Source organism: Humulus lupulus, chromosome 2, assembly GCF_963169125.1.
Source record: "Humulus lupulus chromosome 2, drHumLupu1.1, whole genome shotgun sequence".
In the NCBI taxonomy this organism is placed as follows: domain Eukaryota; kingdom Viridiplantae; phylum Streptophyta; class Magnoliopsida; order Rosales; family Cannabaceae; genus Humulus; species Humulus lupulus.
Genome location: NC_084794.1, coordinates 78,448,436 through 78,465,201, shown reverse-complemented (window position 1 = coordinate 78,465,201; position 16,766 = coordinate 78,448,436). Strand labels below are relative to the sequence as shown.

At 33.7% G+C, this 16,766-nt stretch overlaps 3 protein-coding genes across 7 annotated transcripts; 1 reads left to right on the top strand and 2 right to left on the bottom strand.

The window, feature by feature from the left end:
- The first annotated feature begins 307 nt into the window (after positions 1 to 307).
- Positions 308 to 6,940, top strand: LOC133818073 (uncharacterized). 5 transcript variants are annotated; one of them, XM_062250760.1, is made up of 10 exons: positions 308 to 452; positions 713 to 882; positions 963 to 1,025; positions 1,173 to 1,192; positions 1,292 to 1,336; positions 1,459 to 1,520; positions 1,615 to 1,751; positions 1,853 to 1,938; positions 2,418 to 2,556; positions 6,616 to 6,940. In XM_062250760.1, the coding sequence occupies exons 1-9, from the start codon at positions 371 to 373 to the stop codon at positions 2,548 to 2,550; spliced, it is 798 nt and encodes a 265-aa protein (XP_062106744.1). In that variant the 5' UTR covers positions 308 to 370; the 3' UTR covers positions 2,551 to 2,556; positions 6,616 to 6,940. The 5 variants fall into 5 exon arrangements, with proteins under 5 accessions (XP_062106744.1, XP_062106742.1, XP_062106745.1 ...); XM_062250758.1 differs by having other exon boundaries at positions 6,569 to 6,940; XM_062250761.1 differs by lacking the exon at positions 6,616 to 6,940 and adding an exon at positions 2,703 to 2,803.
- Positions 2,787 to 5,865, bottom strand: LOC133818072 (type I inositol polyphosphate 5-phosphatase 8-like). The gene is made up of 7 exons (XM_062250757.1): positions 5,407 to 5,865; positions 5,223 to 5,316; positions 5,029 to 5,139; positions 4,294 to 4,911; positions 3,495 to 3,758; positions 3,229 to 3,415; positions 2,787 to 3,130 (listed from the first exon to the last, which is right to left on the bottom strand). Exons 1-7 carry the CDS (start codon positions 5,471 to 5,473, stop codon positions 3,008 to 3,010), a joined length of 1,464 nt encoding a protein of 487 aa, XP_062106741.1. The 5' UTR covers positions 5,474 to 5,865; the 3' UTR covers positions 2,787 to 3,007.
- Positions 6,941 to 8,036: 1,096 nt separating the features above from the next.
- Positions 8,037 to 8,947, bottom strand: LOC133816134 (uncharacterized). Its single transcript, XM_062248791.1, has one exon. It carries the CDS (start codon positions 8,878 to 8,880, stop codon positions 8,227 to 8,229), a length of 654 nt encoding a protein of 217 aa, XP_062104775.1. The 5' UTR covers positions 8,881 to 8,947; the 3' UTR covers positions 8,037 to 8,226.
- Positions 8,948 to 16,766: the final 7,819 nt, after the last annotated feature.

Here is a 16,766-nt window from a genome sequence, read left to right as displayed (position 1 = left end):
TATTATTATTTTTTAATTATTTTATTTTACTTTAATTAATAAAATATGTTTAAAGATATAATATTTAAATGATGTAGAGAAATATAGTATAATGTAAAACTTAGATAAAATAGAAAAAAATATATTTTGGAGATGTATTTTAAAAGATTGGGTAGAACATTCATTGGAGTGCCATAAGAGTATTAAATTAAATTGAAACCATAAAAAAGAAAAAAAATGTCAATTGTTTTTTTTTTTTTTTGAATAAAAAAAATGTCAATTGTTAGTATAAATGTAACAGATGGAATAATTTTGACACTGGTAAAATTCTTTTGAAATATCGAATGCCCTGTAGAACAAGCGCGAAACAGAATAGACAAGCCACTTGGTCATGGCGGGAACAACTGGAAGTGATTCACAGAAGCAATTTCTTACCCTAATTCGTAGCCTTGCTGCTGAAAAATCACAAGGAGGTATTACAATCCGTACATACTATTTGTTATCGTCGCCCAATTTGTTTGTTTCCCGTGAAAACTTAGATAAAAGGATCTTTTGTTTACCGAGAAAAAGGTAGTATTAGTGGTCAATTGAACTATCAAGCTTTTTTATGAGTTCGGCAAGATTTGGCTTATTCTCTTAGTTATGGTAGGTTTTTTTTCAACTTTTTTAATTTTAAATTAATTAAAAAATTAGATGAGAGAACAATGACTGAGGAAGGTTTTGATGTATGCAGAACGAAGAGTAGTAGGTCTAAGGAAGCGAATTGAGGAGCTTCGATCCGAGCTGGAAGACGCAAATGCAGAACTTGAAGATGTTAAGCGCACTAAAGAAATTACTGAGCAAGAGGTTAAGGGCTATGAAGTTGAATTGGCTTTGAGCGAAACATCAATTCAAAGTCTTAAGGTTCTTCTTTTCCGCGTTTCAAAAGTTGAATTCATTTTTTTTATCGAACATTTGTGTAATATGCTTAAATTATATTCCAGTCAAGGGTTTCTCTGATTCAAGACGAAATTACTACAGTTGGATCTGATTTAGAAGCACTGAAGGTATTGAGCAAGACTCTTACTGATAGTTTTCTTTTTCTTGGTAATTACGAGAAGATTAAGAATTCTTTTCCGTATTTAAGACTTATTTTTTCTATATTTCTTCTGTTGAATCTCAACGTTTGAAATTTCTTGTTTCAATCCGCGAAGAACAACGAAGGAGCTTTACGGTACAGTCTCTGATTCTAATTGTTCAATTATTTTTTCTCAAATTTGATTTTAATATTTATTAAAAAATCTACAATTTCTTTTGTGGATTGATCATGCAGAGATGAGTTTATAAGCCGGATGTTTGAGCTGAATGCAAAGATAAGGTTGCCTTTTCGTTAAGTTTTGTTTTGTGCATATGCTTAACAGTCGTATAACTAGAATTTCTATGACAAAAATTGTATTGTGAGTTCAAATTTTCTGATACTTTGGTTTTCCATTAATGCAGGAAGTGCCAAGAGACGTTTGCCAGAAATTTTCATAAAGAGGGCTCCCTTGGAACTGTTGCTGGTACTAGCTTGGTTTTACTGTTCTACTTTCTACAACTGCTAAGTTTTTTGCTGTTTTCTTTGTAACTTTGAAATTATTGTAATATTGTTTGCAGAAGAATGCTATAAAACTTCAGTGAGGGAGCCTAACGAACTCACTTTGACATGTCTTGAGGACACGATAGCCCATGTAATTTCTCAGACAACTAAACTGGAAGAAGAATACCGAGCAGAACAGGAAATTCAAAAGCAGGTGATAAATTTGAATGGTTTGAACGATTACAGTTTCCTGAATTTTCATATTTTGTCCTTTATGATATTCTGAAAGTGGTTGATGGCTTGGCACTTCTGCAGATGCAGAAGTTCATTGATTGTGAGAGAAAGGTGTCTCTGATTGAGGTCATTATGAAAAAAACGCGAGCATTGCAGGAATTGACAAGATATCCTAACAGAATATGCATGGAAAAATTACTTGTTGAGCACACTATGAAACATTCTTTGTAGATTAAGACTTAGGAAATTCTTCATTGGATATAATCATATCATCAAATTATTGGTAAATGACTTGATAGGTAATGTTGTGCATACAAACGGTTTTGTGCAAGCCATTACAGTTGATTCCTAGGATAATTCCTTATTCGAAAACTGCCATTTCTGAAAACAATTTGAATGGACAACCTCCTTGATAGCCATATGCTCCTTTAGTTACAAAAAGGAGAAAAAGGAAAGAAAAAAAAGTTAAGCTTCAAAATTGTCATCCAAATGGATATTCAACTGTCATTTTACTGATTTTATTTACAAATAGAGGAAAAGGGAAAACTATACAACTCTTTCTGGTTTTCTGTTATAACTAATATTTTTGAGCTTATTCTCTGACTATAATTCATGACCTACTGAAATTGTCCTTGACTGGAAATAAGCAGACTTCTGAATTAGAACAGGTGTACGCTTCCATTGGTGAGGAGTTGCAGAGAAGATGCATTTGTCCCAACTGTCATTTGGAAAATGTCGACTTCTTGGGTGGAATTCTTCAGCCAAATGAGACAAGTTAATCTTTTGTAAGTATTTCACTTGATTTTCTTCCATTGCTTATTTTACCAACATTTAAGCGAATAAGAATTTGAGGAATAGATCCTGTTACTCTTCTGTTCAAACTTTATGCCACAAACGACCATGGAAATTCAAATACATTTATTTTTGGCAGAAGGGAGATGTCATGTGCCATTAACATTTTTGTGATCTTGGTTTCCAAAGTTGTATGGATTGTGTTTCTTAAAACTCATTTACAGAATAGCAATGCAAGAGCTCAACTACAATTTTTGATTGGTAGATTATCATACAATCATCCGTCATTTATGGTAAAATATACATCTTAATTAATCTTTATACTCACAATATTCAGTCCATCTAGAGTACCTTTTACAAAACTCCAAATATAATGGTAAAAAATGATTACAATAAAGTATCTATAAAAAAAAATTGCAGCTGTCGCAAGGCAACCTTTAAAGGTCAGCTGCATTCACTTTCTGTTTTTTTCTCTACAATTTGTGCATGTCTGGGCGATGCTTCTATGTCTCTTATTAATAAAGAAAGCAATGTTGACTTGGCTTCGTCACCACCTCTGCTTGTTCCCTGCATTGTTGGTATTATACTTTCTATTGGAATGAAAAACCAATAGATACTACTAAGCACAGCATCTTGTCAGAAATATATTTTTATAGAGAACTCACAATTTGGTCACTGGGAAGTATGGTGGGAAAAATGTTTTGCAGACCAACTCTTGTAGTGTTAGGTTTCACCACTTCTATTTGTGTTGAGAATAGTGCAGAGACAGGCCGGTGATCAGAGAACTTGCTTTCACTGCGGAAATAGGAGAGTTGCTTCACACCTTTTCCATACCATAGAATTCTGTCACACCTGTGGTCATTAAAATTTCTCACTTGAAAAACCTTTTGCAGTTTATACCATGTTAAGAGAGAGAGAGAGAGAGAGATACCATGCTGGCGTCCTTTGCTTCTCTCCTGATCTGCTTGGAAGACCTCCTGAGTAACGATTACAATTTGCTTGAGAATATTTGTAGGTAGGGGCGAATTCTATGTCTCCCTCCTTCCAGCCCTGAAATACTCCATCATATTCTTTTTCCCTTCGAAGTTGATCAAACTCTTGCAATGCTCTCCAGTCTTGCTTCTTTATTAGTTGCCTGGCAAGATTGTCTTCTAAATACAGCCTATAGTTGAGATCCCCAAACCAGAATATCCGACTGTTTCAGAACAAATTTAAAGTTCACTCAATTGGTGTTAGTCCAAGTTTTTTTTTAAAAAAAAAAAATTATGATTATATAATTCCCCCTCAACCCCTTATCGCTTTTATTTTTCCTGAAAAAGGTTTCTTTCTATCAGGCTTATTTTCTCCTCAACCATATTGCAATTCCTTCTGCTTTGCTAATGCAGAAGTGTACTCTTCTAATAAAACATAAACTTAAAAGTAGAGTCCCATTAAAACTGTAAGTAGATTCTCCTAAAAAATATTTCTACCTTTTACATTTTGTTGCATTGAAATGTTTGAAATATGATCAATTTTAAATCTTTCTTGTTGGATAACTTTGTGGTTGTAAGATGTAAGAATCATGAACTTAAAGATACTATTTCCTTCTGTAATTTTGAAGTTGAGTTATCATTAATAGCGTGGTGAAATTATTTGTGTACTGTCAATTGTTGATGTACCGTGTGAATATGGTAAGTTTTGAGCAAGCATTAAATAGGTAGAAAGTTTCGCTTTGTTGGAGTACCACTTACTCGTGACCTAATATGGTAAGAGGATGAGGGTTATCGTCGTCTCCTGGGGAACGAGGGAAAAAAGTTCGCCTAAAAATCTCCGACACTTGGTGATTCCTTCGTCCTTCATCGCCTTTTTTCTCGCCAGAGGCTAAATGTGCTGCAATAAAGCAGAAGCTAGTTCCGTCAATGGCCATGCTAACTGAAACCGAACCTTTGTTTCCCAAGTAGCCCATGATGCCACAAGCCACAGAGCAAACTTTAACATTGGAAATGCAGTGCTTCCTGAGCAAGTCATCCTTCATCCACACACTTATAAAAACTCCAACCATCTTCTTGCTAGCCATTAGTTTGTACTTGCTCCCAACCTTTGGCATCTCACGTACAGTTCCCGATCGCTCTCTCCATGGAAGCTCAGACTTCTCAGTATAGCTGCTAAAGCTCGCTCTCCTATCCGACTCAGAAGCTGGTACATAGTGGTAGTTGTCGCTTGAGAATCGAGTTACCATGGGCGTTAACCAAGGGCAGCCATACTTGTCGTTGAGAGTTTTCCCTATGAGCCGGTTCCAATTTGTTGCTTCTGTTGGATCTTCTGCTCCAATCACAGTTCGGGTCTTTAAAGGTACAATCTCTTGAAATCTGCAATGTTGGAATCTCTATGCCGTCAAAAGATCCTTTCTTCATTTAAAAAAAAAATTAAATTAAATGGATAAGGAAAAAGTTTCAGTGTAATATTTTGACTTTGTTATGACGTACCCGAGAACGTATATGTCAGCCGCGTCTTTTAGATTCAACCACTCATCCAAATCGACGGCCAAGCTCCCTATGGGAGACCTCCCCGCCACGTTCCAAGTACCCACAAAAATTCTAATATAACAGGCAGACAAATAAAATAAATTTTTTTTTTCTAACCATAATTCAATTTAGTTTGTCGAAGACCAAATCCTCACCTTAACTCATTAGTGCTTGAAGTGCATGGATCCGACTCCGACGACCGAACGAGCATGTCATCCAGGTATTCATCACTTTCATCTTCATTCCCATCTGAAGTAATTCAATCAACCAAGACTTTAGAATTGGAAAATAGATAAAAGTCACAGACGGAATGGGCAAAAGAACAATAATAAACCAAACCTGAAAGTTCATTTGGTTGATACTGGTCAGCAGCTCTCTTGGGCTTCCTCTTGAACCACTTGGGCATCCTACTGTTTCTTAATTTATGGTTTTTTATACCTGGCTTGCGAGAGCGATCCGGTCCATTCCACTGTGTCACAAAAAGATGGAATTCATATATAGGATTATAGGTGTGTTGTTCAAGTTTCTTGCAACCTTTGCTTAGACGAAAGCTAGTGGTGAGAACATCCCTTTTGTTATGGCTTCTAGTTTCGTTTCTGAAAATGTAAGTAGATTTAGCTGTAAATGGTCTTTGTGTCCATCGCCATTTATCTAAAGAAAGAGAGAAAAGGACATGGAGTTCAGAAAGTAATTATTTACAACGACAATTCCAAGAGGGGTTGCAGAGAGAGAGTTGTGTGCAAGTCAAAGCTGGATAGGAGAAGTTTCCTCAACCCTCTCGGCTCTTACATTTCGTGGTGTAATAAGTTAAATAAGTGGAAATTAAATAAACAGGATACCAATATGAGATATTAGCCTCATATTCTCTTATCATTTGTTACTAATTACTTGTTATTGCTAGTTTGATCTACTCACTCACATGCCTCGTTGGTATTTTAGGTGACATGTAGATATATATGCCGAGTCAACAGATTAGATTTAACAATCCAAAAATCTAAGGATACCCAATTACATATGGTTGGGTGGTCCTTCTAGGCTCCCTACCCAGAGATATCCAAGCACATGTACATTAATATTGTACGAAAAATTGTTCACATGTATTTAACCCATAGATATGCAGTACAAAAGTATAATGAAGCTGAAGCTATCAATAGCAGATTCACTTGTCTTTAAAATCATAACTAAATTACTGTTTCAAAGGATTCATCCGACAAAAAATAAAAATAGAAACCCCCTTTTAGTTGATAAAAATAATGACCTTTGTTGTTTATTTATTTTTTTTTTTTTGCAAGTAGGCTGTTTTGACTTATTCGTGTCTTAATAAAAAGATAAATAATTTAAATGTACAAAAAAGTGCAATGGTTATAATCCAGGTAATTTGTTAATGTGATTTGTATTTTGCAATACACATTTTTGGTTTTTAGTTGAGCAATTTAAAAAAAATTACTAATTAACCGTCTATTCTGTGCTCTCATTTTATTTTATTTTTCCTTCTTTGAAGTTGTGCAGATGTTACTTTCTAATACGAGCATGTCGCTATCATTACAGGTAGCCACAGCCATAACAGATGCAAATATTCAGACCAGTGATGAGGAGGGCTTAAACTTGTGGTGTAGATTTTGGGAGAAAGATTTTTCGGACATTCTTATAGTACGGTATGGACCGTAGCACCCCTAAAAAAATTAAGACTTTAAAAGCACTAGCCATTTGTAAGTGCTTTTGTCTTTCCAAGTTTTAAATGGGTTTGAAAATTTGATGCTCTATATAACTATGTCCCAATACATGATAATAATAATACACTCAATGCTGTAAATAAACGAAGCTTGTTTTTGCATTATTGGTCATTGCTGAATCAATACGTGATTTTGTAACATTTGTCATTGCCTTTTAAATATTCCCCAAGACCCAACTATATCTTTTGTCCCACAAGTCAGGTAGTTCTGCATTGTAGGCAAACAGAATTTGTTTATAGATGGAAAATAATTAGAATTGATAGAACAAAAACTACTTTACGTTTGATTGAGGCCCTGGGACCGAAAAAATTGACTCATTTAATTCTTGAGCTTTCATGGGTTTGGACATTCTCGCTACAATTAGATGCGATTGCAGTGTTAGTAGATTTCTTTCAATATCAACCATAATGAGAGATGTTTGATACTTCACCTGCTTTCACTTGGACCATTTTCACATAAATTGCCATTCTTTTATTATAATTAGTATTATTTTTTTTTAAATGTTGAATGTTATTATTAACATGTCATTGATTCCCCCTATCCATCTTTGGTAAGATGGGGCTCAGTGGTTCCAATTAATGGGATTGAATTGAACTAGTTAAATAAATCTATCTGTTGGACCGATTTAATGTCTGTATTAACTATGACCAATTTTGCCACTTGTTCTGGCTCTGGTTGTGGCTCTTGTGGAAACTATTATTTCCGTCCAATTAATGTTCTTATTCATCCCAGCTTTTATTAATTACGTACTAAATTTTGCACTTCCTATGTTCCATTTAATTTTTAAAAACGGGTAGTGCTTTGAATTAAATGGATAATTATAATTGAAAATCTGAGTGGCAAAAAATGCATCTATCCCAACATTCTGTTGGATTTTGAACTTTTCCATATTTTAACTAAAAAAGAAAATCCATGTTTTTCCCGATATATTTTATTATTTTTATTATTAGGTAGTAGCATTCATTAATTAGTGGTTTCCTGCAATTGTAATGGTCCCCATGGCTGACCCACCTTTGGACTTCAATGAGCTAAAATTATGGATAAACCAAGTGAAGGTAGAACAACATTTGATACTGCTGATACTTTTGCAAATTTACTTCGGAAAAAAACGAAAAAATCAAAATATTTTCTCTTGATGTAACTTGACTTGAATTAAAACACTTAGCAGCCTTTTTCCTTTAAAAAAAAATCTGTTTCTGTTGAACCTCTTGTACTCTGGATTTTTGGGAAGTAGAATGCTGGTTTATGTTTCTACTTTCTATAAACAATATTATAAGTAGAATTACAAAACTATTGGATATTTGGTCCTCAAATTGCACAACTGAAACACATTAAGAACTTAAACAACATCTAAACCCCCCACCAAAAAGAGAATAAAAGAGGGAAAAGAAATTGTACTCCTTTTGTGGGCTAAGTACCAAATCAATTATCTTGAACAAGCAGTTTGAAAGTTGACACGGTCTACTCTTTCAGGCCGTTCTTTAAACAAATGTTTACCACATTTTCTTGCATCCAAAACCAAATGCTGCCTGAACATCATAATGAAAGCTTCAGCTCTCTCATTAAGCTCCTCCTTGGACAGTCTGGGAGCCTCAATTTCATCTTCTTTGCAGAAAGCTTCCTCATTTCTACTACTTGTAGTCTGAGATTGATCACATCTACTAACACTCTTTCGGCATTCTTCATACCCAGACTCCTGTCGTTTTGTAACAACGACTTGTTCAGGCCAGCACTGCTCCTTAGACCTTTGCCTCCTAATTTTCTTGTTCCTTTCATTCTTGGTCTTCTCACCTGAATTGTCGTTTGACTCGTTTTTACTGCATTCCTTGTCGTCGTTTGAGTTGGAAAGAGATGAAGTAAAGAGAATGGCTAAGAGCACCAGGTTTAGGACTACAAAAACCCAAGCCCTCCACTCCTTTAAAAGAAAAACCACAACGGCTCTTTTCAAACAAGCCATTAACACAGCTGCTCCTGCTGTGAACAAAACTATGTTATGCATATAATAGTCATCTTCGAAATCTCTTTCTTTATTTGTTCCCTTGTTCTCACTACCGCTCTCTCTTCTTTCACTCTTCTCCATGTTTATAATTATTATTACTATTAAAAATACTACTCTCTCTTGTATGTGCTTTTCTCGAGTAAAACCAAGCCTCGTGAGATGGGGTTTTATAGGGTCTAATGGATGACATTATTAATAGGTGTCGAATTCTGAAGCTTTGTTTGTTTAAATTTTAAGAGAAAATAGCTCTGAACACGCTCGGCCACTTTTGAGGGTCCAGTTGTATATTGATCAGTAAGAAGTGAGCACAAGAGGAGACAACCAGACATATTTACACACAAAAGTAAAACCTGCAACATTACAGCGACCATATGATAGTTTCTCCAACTAAATAAATCAACAGTGTGGGAGACATTTAAGGCTGAAATATTACTGTCTCGATCATATGGTTTTAATATTTGGTATTAAGCTAAAGAAAATTGTTAAAGAGGTGACGTAAATAATGGGCCAGGGGCTCTTACATGGGAAATAATGTGCAGCTCAAAGCTGCATGCCTTTTTCGGCCTCAAAGGAAAAGAAGGGTTGAATGGTTCAGTGAGCAGAATTATGCCGGGCGACTTAGTGAGAGCAATGAAGTGAAACGTGAGCAGCCCAAAAGCACGCCTGTTGGAGACTATTCATTATCAAAAGCGACCCTACATTGTCGTTTAGATGCCACCAGCACCAGACACCAAGCACTATATAGCTTACTACGCATGCAGAGAATCTTTCTCTTTGGGTTTCCTTTACGAGGTTTTACTATATATATAAATATATATAGGGAAATAATATTATTTTATATTTATTTCGCTTTGACTTGTATTTATTATTTTGACAACCAAAATCTCTCCTTTATGCATAATTAGCCTTGTCATGATTATAATTAATTATTCTCTATAAATATGACTTCATGGCTACGATGATTGTTTGTGTGGTGCAAGCAAATGTCAGACTCGTACAGTTACTGGTATCGCATGCTTCGAAATTTATGGCCATCCACGATTATTGACATTATTATATTGGTTTGATGTATAATCCATTTTGATTGATGCATAATCCATTTTTGGAAGTCTGAAAATTATTGGTGTTAAAGAAATAATTTTATACATATATATATATATATTGTTTAAATGATTAACAAATGGGCATTACTTAATTAATACTTTATATTATAAAAATATTATACATAAACATGCAAAATGGAGTTTATTTAGCACTCTTCTCTAGATAATATACCCTGTCGGGCAGGAGATCCTCGTTCCCTTTGCATTTCTCTCTTCAAAGGCAATTTTATTATTATTATTTTTTTTTGTTTGTTTTTCTATCTTATCATAATAAGAAATTAATGAGAATGACCTCTCGTATTTGGTATGATAATTTTTTGTAAAATAATTTTTATCTACAAATTTGACTAGCTATATAAATCTTTTAATTATTTGTTGAAAATTTTGGACCAGTTATTTATTTGAATATTTTGACTAATTGTCTAAAATTTTTGATCTACTATCTAAATTGTTAAAATTTATTTTACAAAAAATTATCAAAACTAGAATAAAGTACAAAATAATTTAAAAACCAGGTCATTTATTCAAGAGACTTGACTTTTTGTCTCACATACTTTTTAATGCCTTTTGATAAATCCTAGTGCACCACACAAAGATTTTAGTTTTAATCGCACCATAATTTGTGAAAAAAATGACATAATAACTAAAAGTTTAATCACAAATATATATATATATATATTTATGTATATAATTTATTGACTATATATTTATTTTTAATAACAACAAATTTAATCATTATTTATATAAAACTTATAAGAAATTTGTGACAATATGTGTATGTGTTTTTTTTTTTTTGGCAAGGTTAATGAAGATTCTCCATGCATGTACCTTTAGTTTTTTAGTCTAGTACGCTCGTTTTTTAACAAAAACATGGACTCAGTTTTTCTTTTTCTTTTTTGTGTTAAGATAAATTATATTATTTTAGGAGAAATTGATGAGAATGGTATCTTTTTTTAAGTGATTTCATATACTATGATCAATTTTTGATAAATTTTTGTCAAAATTGTCTCTTTCTAAAAATTTGATTAGCTATCTAAAATATTTGAACGACTTTCTGAATTTTTCCATCAACTCTTTAAATTTTGACTAGGTGTCTAAATTGTCAAAGACCATTTTACAAATAATTATCAAAACCAGGCTAGATTACAAAATAATTTTTAAAAAATATGTCAATTTACCAAAAAAAAACCCTTATTTGAACTATAATAATAGAATTAATGTGAACAATGTATAGAATTGTTATCTTTGTTGATCAGCAAAAAATGATAGCCCATGCATACTTTATTTGTCTCGGATTGCAATTATATTTCTTTGAGTTTTCTTATTGGCTATATTTATTAATATTTTTTTCTTCATAAAAATTAAATTATTAATGGTTGATGTATGATATGCGATCAACCATGTAGATAAAAACACATGTCCACTCATGCGTCGCTTGTTAAAATTTTCTATAGGCATATGAACAATCTTAAATGAGAAATGAATTTAATATGATTGTTAAAGAATCGATATAGTGTACCTCCAACCATTGATCTTGATAGCTTCGATTTATAGATTTAGATCTAAAAAAATAAAAATAAAGAGAATTAGAGAGGGTAAATTAATTACAAGCTCTCACTAACTTTATTAGATGGAGTGTGAGAAATGAGCACTAAACTTGTGAATCAAAACCCTATATTTATAGGTGAGACTTTCCATCATAGTCTCTTCCACAATTGATGTTAGAATATTTGACAATCAATCAGGATATGCAAAACTGGGTAACTGAATATATGTTGATCATATTAAGACTATTTATCAATTAATCACAATATTGACTTTAATCAGAATCAATTAGAATTATAGTTTTTGGTAATTATAATTTACTATAATATTCTAGCATTCTCTCACTTGGTCGACATTTAAACTAAAGTATCACTTAAGCCCAATGATTATCCTTGTTAGGTAACAAACACATGAATCATAGTGATACATCATCTTTAATGATGAGTATTATCTTCCATGTATTATATTTATTACTTAACAATATACTTTATGTGACAATGTAACTTAATGAATAAACCCTATATTCATTCAGGTCATATGAAAAAAAAAATTCTCAAATAAAATTAAGATGAGCATAAATATGAGAAATTATCAAAATAAGAGTTTCATTGATAATAACTTCAATTGTACTATAAAAACTACAAAAGGGAACCAAATCCCATATTCACTCTATGATCCTTGAATTTATGAGGTGACAAGTTTTTCGTCAAAGGACCAGCTATCATAAATTCAGTGCTTACGTGCTCAATGACCACTTTATTTTTTTTAACACGTTTTTTCACAACTAAGTACTTAATGTCGATATGCTTACTTCGACTACCACTTTTGTTGTTCTTAGCCATGAATACAATAGTTGAATTGTCATAAAACATTCTCAATGACCTAGAAATAGAATCTATAACTCTAAGGCTTGAATGAAACTCTTTAGCCACACACCATGTGATGTAGCGTCAAAACAGGAAACGAACTCGAGCTCCACAGTAGAAGTAATAGTCAATGTCTATTTGGTACTCCTCCACGACACAACTCCACTGGCAAACATAAACACATAACTAGAGGTTGATTTACGCGAGTCAACACAACTAGCAAAGTCTAAATCGAGTAGCAAACTACTTTCAGATTGTTAGTTCGTCTAAACATAAGTTTGTTATCCTTAGTACCTTGCAGATACCTCATGACTTCCTTTGCAGCTCTCAAGTGGTGTAATCATGGGTTACTCTGGTATGTTCCTAACATTCTTACAACAAATGCAATGTCAGGTCTTATGCACACCTGAGCATACATTAAGCTTCGAATAACATAAGCTTAGGGGATGTTCTTCATTAATTACATTTCAAAATCATTCTTTGGACACTAGCTCAAGTTTAATTTATGACCCTTAACAATAGAAGCAACACTTGGTGAACAATCTTTCGTTCGGAATCTCTCTAAAACTTTGTTGATGTACGCTTCTTGAGATAGGCCTAAGATACCTTGGTATCTATCTCGATGGATCTTAATGTCGATGACATAAGATGCATCACCCATATCCTTCATCTCAATGTTCTTTGAGATGAATTGTTTCACCTCATGGAGAAAACCCCTATCATTGGTTGTAAGAAGAATATCATCCACATATATAAAAAGAAAACAATTCTTACTCTCGCCGACCTTCTAGTATATACATTGATCCATGACATTCTCTTGAAATCCAAATGAAGAGATGACATCATGGAATTTTAAATACCATTGGCGGGACGCTTGTTTTAATCCATAAATGAACTTTTAAGCTTGCATACCAAATGCTCACCATCACTAAAGGAGAATTGGTGTTTCATGTATATCTCCTCCTCTAGGTCACCATTTAGGAAATTAGTTTTCACATCCATTTGTTGTAGCTCTAAATTAAAATGAGTAACTAATGTGAAGATTACTTTAAGGGCATTTTTCTTAGATGCAGGATAAAATGTCTATATGTAATCAATTCATTCTTTTTGAGTGAATCCCTTAGCAACGAGTCTCGCTTTATGCCTCTCAATGTTTCTTAATGAGTCTTTCTTTATTTTGAAGACCCATTTACACCCAATGGCCCTCGCCCCATTAGGCAACTCAACAAGATCCCAGACTTCGTTGCTCTTCATAGAATTCATTTCTTCATTCATGACATTGTACCATAGTTTCGATTCTTGGCTATCCATGGCTTGTGAATATGTTTATCAATCATTTTTGGCTCCAATATTGTAGTCAGATTTTGCAAAGACACAATGTAGTCACTATGAATTGTTGGTTATGTCGTTCTAGTGGATCTTCTTAATGTTACACCAGCAGGCTCTTAGGGAGCAGGAGGTTCAGCTGGTTGTTCAACAACTATAGGTAATTCTTGAACAACTTGATCCATTTGAACTTCATCATCGACTTGTGGATTTTCAATGATTGGTTGTGGTTGTTCAACATTCATTTGAACTTGAGGGGTTTTGTGAGCACAATTAATCTTGGTCTTGAGGTGGAAGTTTCTGAATGATCTTTCTAAGAATCTAAGTTCTTTGAATGACCACTCCCACTAATTAAGTCATTTTCAAGAAATTTTGCATTCCTTGATTCCATAATCCTAGTGCTATGAGATGGACAATAAAATTTGTAACATTTGGACCTTTCAACATATCTAATGAAATACCCACTTATGGTCTTAGGGTCCAATTTCTTCTCTTATGGATTGTATACCCTAACTTTAGGTGGGGATCCTTATATGTGTACATGTTTCAAACTCAGTTTCAAACATTTCCACATTTCAAAAGGTGTTATTGAGACTGCCTTGGTTGGAACACGATTTAATATGTACGCAATGATTTTTAGAGCTTCAGTCTACAAAGATTTAGGAAGTTTGGATTTGCTGCTAAGCATACTCTGCAAAATGTCCAATAGTGTTTGGTTTCCTTTTTTTGCAACACCATTTTATTTGGGTGTACCAAACATGGTGTATTGGGCAACATTCTCATTCTCTTCAAGAAACCTTATAAATGGACCAGGTGCTTGTCAATCCTCAATGTATCTACCGTAGTATTCTCCACCTTTATCATAATTCATTATCTTAATTTGCTTATTGCATTGTTTCTCTACATCAGCTTTAAATATCTTAAAGACATCCAATGCTTCACTTTTATTATTAAGTAGAGATACATGTAAGGTGAGTACTCATCTATATAAGAAATGAAGTATATTTGACCATGTGATTCCATGTCTTGACTACATATAGTTGTATGTATGATTTTTAATAATTTGAAACTCCTATGGACACCACTTTTATTAGAATTGTTCGTATACTTTCCCTTAATGCAATCCAAACAAGTTTCAAAGTTAGTAAAATTCAAGGTATTAAGTAATCCATCATTTACTAACCTTTTAATTCTATGAATAGAGATATGTCCCAATCTCTGGTGCCATAATGTAGAGGAATCCTCAATAATAACACATCTTTTATTTCCAGTGTGAACATGCATATCATTATGAGCGATATCATTTTGTAAATTAACTCAATAAAGACCATCAAGCAAAATATCATTTCCATCACATTCAGATTGATATAATAGATTAAAAGATTTGTCTGAAAATGTAAAGGAATATCCAAAAGGTACAAGTCTTGAACTAAAATCAAGTTTCTAAAAAAACTTGGAACATAAAAGATCTTTTTCAACTTTAAAACAAAACCACTACTCAAAACTAAAGTGCATGTTCCTATAGCTTCCACATGTAAGCCATCTTATTTTTGAATAAGATGTTTTGCTCATTTCCCACTGGCTTCCTTAGATTTTGTGAACTTTGCAAGGAATTTGAAATGTGAATTGTTGATCCAAAATCAATTCACCATGTGTTATATATTGACATTAGCCATATTAGACTTATAACTTACAAAGGAAATTGGGTTACCTTTATTCTCCATCCATTGTCGAAAGTTGATGCATTCCTTTTTCACGTGTCCCTTCTTTTTACAGAAAAAATACTTGTTGGAATCCTTCTTTATGTCAGTTTTAGGGAGTTATTTTCTTATTTTTCCCCTTGTCCTTCTTGGATGGACCTTTGTGCTTTCCTTGAGTCACCATGAGAGTGTTTTCTCTTGTTTCATCAACAGCCTTCCTTCTTCTTGTACACCACGATCATCAATTCATTGAGACTCCACTTGTCCTTATGCATGTTATAGGAAATTTTGAAAAGCATGTATTAAGAGGGAAGATTGTTAAGGATGTAAAGAACCAAGGAGTAAGGTATCACTACATTAAACTTCTTCAGTTGTCCCACTATGTCCCTCATCTTGGTGATGTGCTCACACGCACTTCTAACACTTGTGAGCTTTGATGATGAGAACTGCATGGTGAGAGTGCTACATAGGGGTTTATCAAAGGTATTAAACTTCTCGTCAATGCCTTTAATAAAGTCTTTGACTTTCTCATGCTGCTCCACCGATCCACATTGATTAGTGGTGAAAATGCATATTTATTGATTTTAATGATTAAAATAAATTGAGGTTAATTAATATTTTCATGGAATTAATATAATTAATTTTATAAATGAAAATATTTGATTATGATTTAATTTATTGTTATTTTGAGGAATTAAAGTTGCATTTTGGCATAAAGAAAAAGAAAGAAGAAATAAAGAGTTAAATTTGAAGAAAAAAAATTGAAAAATGACATTATTGAAGTCCAAGAGCAAGGCCCAAAAGACCCCAGGCCCAAACCACCTCTTCCCTCCTTTCACCTACAGCGCCAAGTAGTGTCCCCTCCACGCGACACACGTCTGTGTTCAGCAAACCCAGCCGTCAGGAGCCTCGCCTGACCCGTGAGCCAACCGACCCAGCATTTGACCCGACCCACGCCTGCTCTTCCTTTCCCTTGCTGATAGCCGCACACGTGGTGTGCTCCCATTGGCTGCGACTTGGTCAAAGCCCCAGCTGCCACAAGCCACCTTCCAGCCCATTTTTTGTGCATTTTAGGCCTTGGGTCCTTCCATTTTGAGCTTTAATGCTCTTTTTTTTTGTTGTTGATTTAGAAAAACAGGCATGACGACCATTCACTAAAATAGCTAGGTTAGTATGAATAATAAGATTTGATTTTTCAAAATCATATTTTATTATTCATGTTTCATATTTATTTTGTAAACCCCATTTGTAGTTTAACTTCTTTTTAGTCCTTTTCTCCTTCTATATATAGGGACTCTTCTTTCACATTTGGAATGTAATTTTTACGTAGTAAAACTCTACCAAATTTTAGTCTCACTTCTCATATTCTCTCTCTAGAATTTTATGAGAATGTCTATTGTTGACGCGGTTTTTCGTCAACAGTGCAT

What these genes read in the sequence shown, in the direction of transcription:
- LOC133818073 (XM_062250760.1), top strand. Translation starts at nt 371, where the DNA reads ATGGCGGGAACAACTGGAAGTGATTCACAGAAGCAATTTCTTACCCTA. An exon ending in CTGATTTAGAAGCACTGAAG is followed by an intron (nt 1,026 to 1,172) that starts GTATTGAGCAAG and finishes CAATCCGCGAAG; the next exon opens with AACAACGAAGGAGCTTTACG. An exon ending in CTCCCTTGGAACTGTTGCTG is followed by an intron (nt 1,521 to 1,614) that starts GTACTAGCTTGG and finishes TATTGTTTGCAG; the next exon opens with AAGAATGCTATAAAACTTCA.
- LOC133818072 (XM_062250757.1), bottom strand. Translation starts at nt 5,473, where the DNA reads ATGCCCAAGTGGTTCAAGAGGAAGCCCAAGAGAGCTGCTGACCAGTAT. An exon ending in GCTGACATATACGTTCTCGG is followed by an intron (nt 4,912 to 5,028) that starts GTACGTCATAAC and finishes CCAACATTGCAG; the next exon opens with ATTTCAAGAGATTGTACCTT. An exon ending in CTTACCATATTAGGTCACGA is followed by an intron (nt 3,759 to 4,293) that starts GTAAGTGGTACT and finishes GTTCTGAAACAG; the next exon opens with TCGGATATTCTGGTTTGGGG.
- LOC133816134 (XM_062248791.1), bottom strand. Translation starts at nt 8,880, where the DNA reads ATGGAGAAGAGTGAAAGAAGAGAGAGCGGTAGTGAGAACAAGGGAACA.